This window comes from Chaetura pelagica, unplaced genomic scaffold, assembly GCF_000747805.2.
Source record: "Chaetura pelagica isolate M959 unplaced genomic scaffold, ChaPel_1.0 scaffold220, whole genome shotgun sequence".
Classification (NCBI taxonomy): Eukaryota; Metazoa; Chordata; class Aves; order Apodiformes; family Apodidae; genus Chaetura; species Chaetura pelagica.
Genome location: NW_009951982.1, coordinates 2025947 through 2032004, shown reverse-complemented (window position 1 = coordinate 2032004; position 6058 = coordinate 2025947). Strand labels below are relative to the sequence as shown.

The 6058-nt window shown below is 37.3% G+C and overlaps 1 protein-coding gene across 1 annotated transcript in view; it reads right to left on the bottom strand.

Moving 5' to 3' along the window:
• BMPR1B (bone morphogenetic protein receptor, type IB) overlaps positions 1–6058 on the bottom strand; it is a 28590-nt gene that overhangs the window by 3223 nt on the left and 19309 nt on the right. Inside the window, exons 6-7 of the mRNA XM_010001391.1 lie at positions 2970–3162; positions 2249–2546 (exon numbers count right to left, since the gene is read on the bottom strand). Coding sequence (XP_009999693.1) covers positions 2249–2546; positions 2970–3162 — 491 coding nt within the window. The remainder of the gene's footprint in view (positions 1–2248; positions 2547–2969; positions 3163–6058) is intronic.

Below are 6058 nucleotides of genomic sequence, written 5' to 3'. Positions count from 1 at the left end.
GGGGGAGAGGAGGGGAGGAGAAGAAAAGAAAAAAAAATAAACGCATCAAACTGGCAATGAAGTGGCTTGAAAAGCAAGCAATTTAGATGGGAGAAGCAGTAAATTCACACCACAACCACTCTCAAATAAGGTCAAAAGTAATGCATAATCTTAATGGAACAATTCTTACAAGGAAAGCCTCTTAGTGTGAAGGCAACCCTCCCTACAAGGCTGACCCGCCTGAGGCTATGTTAAGCATTCAAATGCAGAACCACAATGGAGATAAGACTCAACAGGGATGCTGTAACATTTGTTAGATTTCATTAGAATTAGCATAAGCTCTAATGCTGGTGATAACAATCAAATCTTCATTAAATGTTGTTTTCTTAACATACTCCACTACCTAATGCTTTAGTCTCAGCAATTAATGGAGGACACTAAATAGTTGGGGCAGTATCACTTAGCTATAGTGGATCAGATCTGCAAGGAAGAGTCTAACTTTTTTTTGTGCATGCATTATGTTTGATCTCTCCCAAGCCTTACACATATAGATGTGTAAACAGAAATGGAAGTGGGTAAAAAACTAATCAAATGTTTCACACTGAACAGAAGAGACAACATGTATCTAATGGGAAGAAAATTCTCATAAATTTGTGTTTTTTTCTTATTAACTCAGATTCTGTTTTATCAGGTTTACTGTTTTTAAAGGCTTAATATATGACATATATAGTGGTTTGCTTTAAAAAGTCTGTTTCCCTTTCCCCACCTTCAAAACATACATATTTTAAATATGATGGACACAATAAAATCTCATAGAATAATTACACAATTTCTTCTGTAATTTTCTCCACCTACAGCAATTTTTTTCACCTACTGTTATGAAAATGACCCAAAAAAAAAGCAGAAACTGAGGTACAACCAGTCACCTACATGGTCATTAAATCATAAATCATAATTTCTGTATACCTCTAAGAATGTAACATAAATCTAGTGATCTGCACTGTCTTGCAATATTTTAAATAAAATGAGAAACAGAGAACTTTATTAAACTCATTAGCTTCAGAAGAGTGCACACATTTCAACTACTTATTTCTGTTCCTGGTCATTGCCTGAGAAATGCTGTCTAAGGAAGGAGTCAGTGTGAAAACTAGCTGACTACATAATGTAAATTCCATTTGGACCATGACAAATAAAAATTTCATCTTCCTTAATAGCAACACTTGGTAGTTCTAGTTCTTCTTGATTCACACCTAAGCAGTGTGCTGCTCTGTACTTGTCAGGCAATGTATACCTGCAAAGGGTGAATTTCTTCCCTGAAACTTTTACAGCAAATAGTGTATTTCCAAGTTGTTGTTTTCTAGTCCCCTCCTCTCTCAAAGTAAAAATATTCTTTTCTCATCTCCTAATGGAAGATCAGGTTCAAAAAGGAAAAGCCTCACCAAGAAACCTGGTAGATAAGTGAACATGAGAAGAGCACATAAAAACTGCCTTTTCTTACAGTCTGAATAAATTCAGTTCAAGATTTGTACAGAATACTTAAAATATGTTTTTTTATACTTCAGGGAGAAAAGTTTCAAAGCTGACCTCTGAAACTGAAGCCTTCAGTCTATGGCCACAGTTCTGTGCACTGAAAAATCAGAGACTTCATAACATGTCTCCACCATGAGGACCACTGCCAGAACTGAGACAACAATGACTTCTTTACAAATGCCAGGAGTAAGCCCTACTTGTCTGCTCTTTCTAAGTCGTTTAAAGACACAACCAATTTTTAAAAATCCAATTTAAAAGCCATTTAAAAAATCAAATCTGTAGTTTGGCAATTTGATTTGTAGGAAATGAAACAAAAGGCAGCCCAAATGGAGTGCTTTTCAATAAATCCCAATTAGTAACTTGTGCACATGAATTAGTATGATTCTATCTAAGTTGTGAGTGAATTATCTTGGGATCGGACAAGCTAAAAGCTTCAGTGACAAGTTTACTGACATGACTTCAAGCTGTCAGTGCTATGTCTATTTAGCATATGGCAGCTATACGCAGGTTGCAACTGAAGGTGAAGAGATGAAAACTGGACCTTCAGGTAAATGCAACCAGCATTGTGTTTATGGGACATTCTCACCTGCACAGGCAGCCCCACCTCACATACAGGTGAGCACAGCCTGCAAGGTATGCACATGTGCCGCAGGTGCTTCCTCATATGCGCATGCTCACTCTGTCAACAGCCAAAGCAGTGTTTACATCTGATTTACCAACTTTTCATCACTCTACTCACCTGATAAATTTAACAGCCAGACCCAAATCTGCTATACAGCAGGTGCCATTCTTTTTCACCAGGATATTTTTACTTTTTAGGTCACGGTGGGCAATAGCAGGCTTGCCCTGAGTACTGAAGATCTCAGTGTGCAGGTGGCACAAGCCACTAACGGAGGAATAAGCCAGTTTTAGCATGGCTTTTGTGTCCAAGGTAGTAGATTTTAGATAGTCATAAAGTGAGCCATTCTCATGGTAGTCAGTTATGAGATAGAGCTGGGTCCAAGATCCTGTACCTTTAATGTCTGCAGCAATGAATCCTGCAAAAAAGATTCAAATTACTGATTCTCAGGGTTGTTGACTGCTCAGAACTCTTCACTGTCAGTCACTTCAACAGCATTATTTTAATAACATATGTAATTTCTTTCATCTTACTTCCATGCATCTATGCCTCACTCTAGCCTTTAACATATTTTCAGAAAGCTCAGATATGGAAACACAGGTGGCAGAAACAGACGTGTGGTGTTTGGAATAACAGCCCCCAAGCCCCATTAGTTTTTAATTTTTATTTATGTTTCAGTAATCCTTGAAACATCTTTCTTTTGAAAAGTGCTGGGTGTCTAATTGCAGATCACAGCAGGTAACCGAGCGTACAGGAAAGAGCATCAGACAACAGCAAATACTGAATGATTAAACTTCAGAAACCTGTATATTATCAAATAATTCTCTTTAACTCCACTCACCAAGAATATTTTCATGCCTCATCAGGACAGTCTGGTAGATTTCTGTTTCTCTGAACCAGCTGGCCTCCTCTGTGGTAAAAAACACTTTCACAGCTACCTTTTCTCCACGCCACTTTCCCATCCAGACTTCTCCGTAGCGACCTTTTCCAATCTGCTTTACCATCTGAATCTGTTTTGCGATGGTCCTTTGAACCTGTGAAATGCCGAGACGGGCAGTTACAACTTGCTCCATGGAAACCTTCTGCATTCATCTCCCTCCTTCTGTGTCCCCTTCCCACTCAGCAAGCCCACTGCAAAGATGGATACTCAGCCATTGTGATGTGAATTTCTGCAAAGCTCTACAACGCGGATGTTCCCCGTTTCCCCCAGGACACAGTGCTGTGAGGCCACCCTTGCCAGAGTGAAGAAGCCTTTCCATACAGTCCCAAAATGCACCATGGCCTCCCAGGAAAGTAGACTGGTCTGCGTGAAGGTAGGTGTGGGAATTTGTGGAAATCTTTTTTGTTATTTTTGGGAAAGCTTTGATAGAAAACACTCCTGCTCACCCCTAAGCCAAACCAAATTCCAAAGGGGTAGGTAACACGTTTTTAATGATACTGGGATGTTTGTTACACACTCAACACAGTTGAAAGCCAACACTACGGCTCATTAGAACCAAAATCGTATAAGCACTTCAAAACCAGCAAAATTACTGACAGCAGCATCCTACCACATTCCTTGGAAATCCCATGCCTAACAATTTCCAAATATAAATTTGGTGTTAGCAACATCTACCACTTTTTACACCATTAGAATCCATGTGCCTGCATTCATTTTAATAATCATCATTACATAGTAATAAAAAGTGAGATTTTGCGACAAAATGTGCTGCAACACAACCCACTGGTGTTCATGGTTGACTCAGCCTCACTCTAGTATAAGAAGGGATTGAAATGTCACCTTCTCGTGCTTCAGTGGTTTTTGGTTTGGTAGGACAAGTGCAAATTTGAGGTGTCTCAGTTTTGCTGCCATCTCATCTACACACAAATTTCAAGCAGTTTATTGCAGCAAGCGTGCACTGCTTTAATCCCTATAAAATCATATGCATTTCATGTAACCCTAAATATTTTTGCAATCTTGGCAGACAGAAATTATAAAAATTCTGTTTTAAAATACTTGGCTTAACTTGATATCCCTGGGAGGTCCAGTGGAAAGTACTGGCTTGGTAATGCAGAGCAGGACTGTCACAGTCCCACTGCACCATGAATGTATGTCCAAAGACAAACTCAAAACCTATTAGGCTAGGTCTATTAGCATTTATTTTGTAAAAAAATTACTGGCTTTCATATTAGACAATTTTAAGAAGAAAACATACAGCAGCATTTATGCAAAGCTATTTCAAAAGTCCAGGCTTTCTTCTTTTGTCATTTAAACAGAATTCCATTTTTTCAGCCCTGCAATATATCATCAGACTTTCAAGATGGTGGCTTCAGTGCCATTATTTTTTATTAACATCAGTGAAAGCCAAGAACAAATATTAGCCTTAATTTTTTTAAATGGATTTATTCTCTTTTATACTCTTATATAGTGATTGAACAATAGTTATATTACATTGGAATTTTGCTGTAACATTCTGTAATATCATTTTAGCATTGTTGCTTTCTATTTTGCCCATTTTAAAAATGCATCCTGAACAATAATGCAGTTATATCAAATAACTTAATTTGTATAAATATATGTAATGGCCTCATAAAGTACATGGAATTACAGTACTTAATGATGAAAAGTTTCTTGTTGAATTACATTAAGAAAATGAAAAATACGTTTCTGTTATGGGTTTTCAGGTGGCAGAATACTATGTGAAGGGCCTTAACCTAGTTTCTTCTTGCTAGAACTGGTCAAACGATTTCCTATAAGCAATTTATTTTAAGGAATTTATCCCTTTCTTGAATAATAAACTGATTACAATTTCTAAAACAAATCAGTTGATCAAAATTGTTGGATGAATCAATTTCATAAGGATACTGAATTATATGTCCATGTGAGTGGGGTTGGGTTTTTTAAATTTATTTTAGAATCTGCATATTTTGCTGCTTGAGCTCTGTGATCAGCCAGATAAAGTTACATGGCCCTTTGTTTCCTCTTCCTGACTGGAATAAATCCAATTACTAACTATTTCTACCTTCTGCATTCTATTTTTCTGATATTCAGCTAAATGTTTTCAGCCACTGCAGATGGAAATTCAGACAAATCAACCTTTTGTAACTTCATTATTATGAATATTTTGAATCTGAGAATTTCATACGTATGGCTGGGATTCAGTCCATTGAAAAATGAAACTCACTGGAAGAAGGATTTGGAAAAAAAGGCATGAAAAGCTAAAGACCAAGCCATAATGCAGCTAATTCTTCATATAGACCACTGAAACAAATGTTCCCAGCATCTAATCTCCTTCCCCAATTTTGCATGTGGATTCACGGGTGCAACAGCTTTGCCTATAGTTCTTGCTCTGTTAAGGCCAATGGGGTTCTCTTTGCTGGAACAGACTTGATTGTGCACCCCAGTTTGTTGGCTCAAAGCATTTATGTACAAGTTACTGTTGTTTTTTCGCTTGGTTTCAAATTTGATTGGCAGCATTTGACCTGTAGCAAACTTTTCTGTCAGAGGTACGAACAGATCAGGAGAAAGAACATTTGCTGCATGTCTCCGTTAATGAAATCTTGGTTTTGGTGTAATATTTATTACACAATTTGAATAAATGTTCTGCACAAAAGGAAAACATTACTGTTTAGCATTAAGTGACATTTTTTAATAAATTTGCAGCTCACTTTCCTAAAATAACAACATTGGATTTTCCCATCTTTGCATGTGAAATAATACAGTTAAAAGCAAAGTCTTCCACAACAAAGTCTAGAGAATTATTGTCAGGCATCTCGGTATATCTGCCTCATGTATAAGCCTGGAGTCATTAATCCGAGCATTTCTAATGAGCCTGTAGTGGTTGTAGCAGTCTGGGAAATTCAGCAAACATCTATTACCAAGTGCAAGATTCATTATAGATCTTGTTTTCCTTTTCTTCCACAGAAAACCACTACTAAAATGAAAAGTCT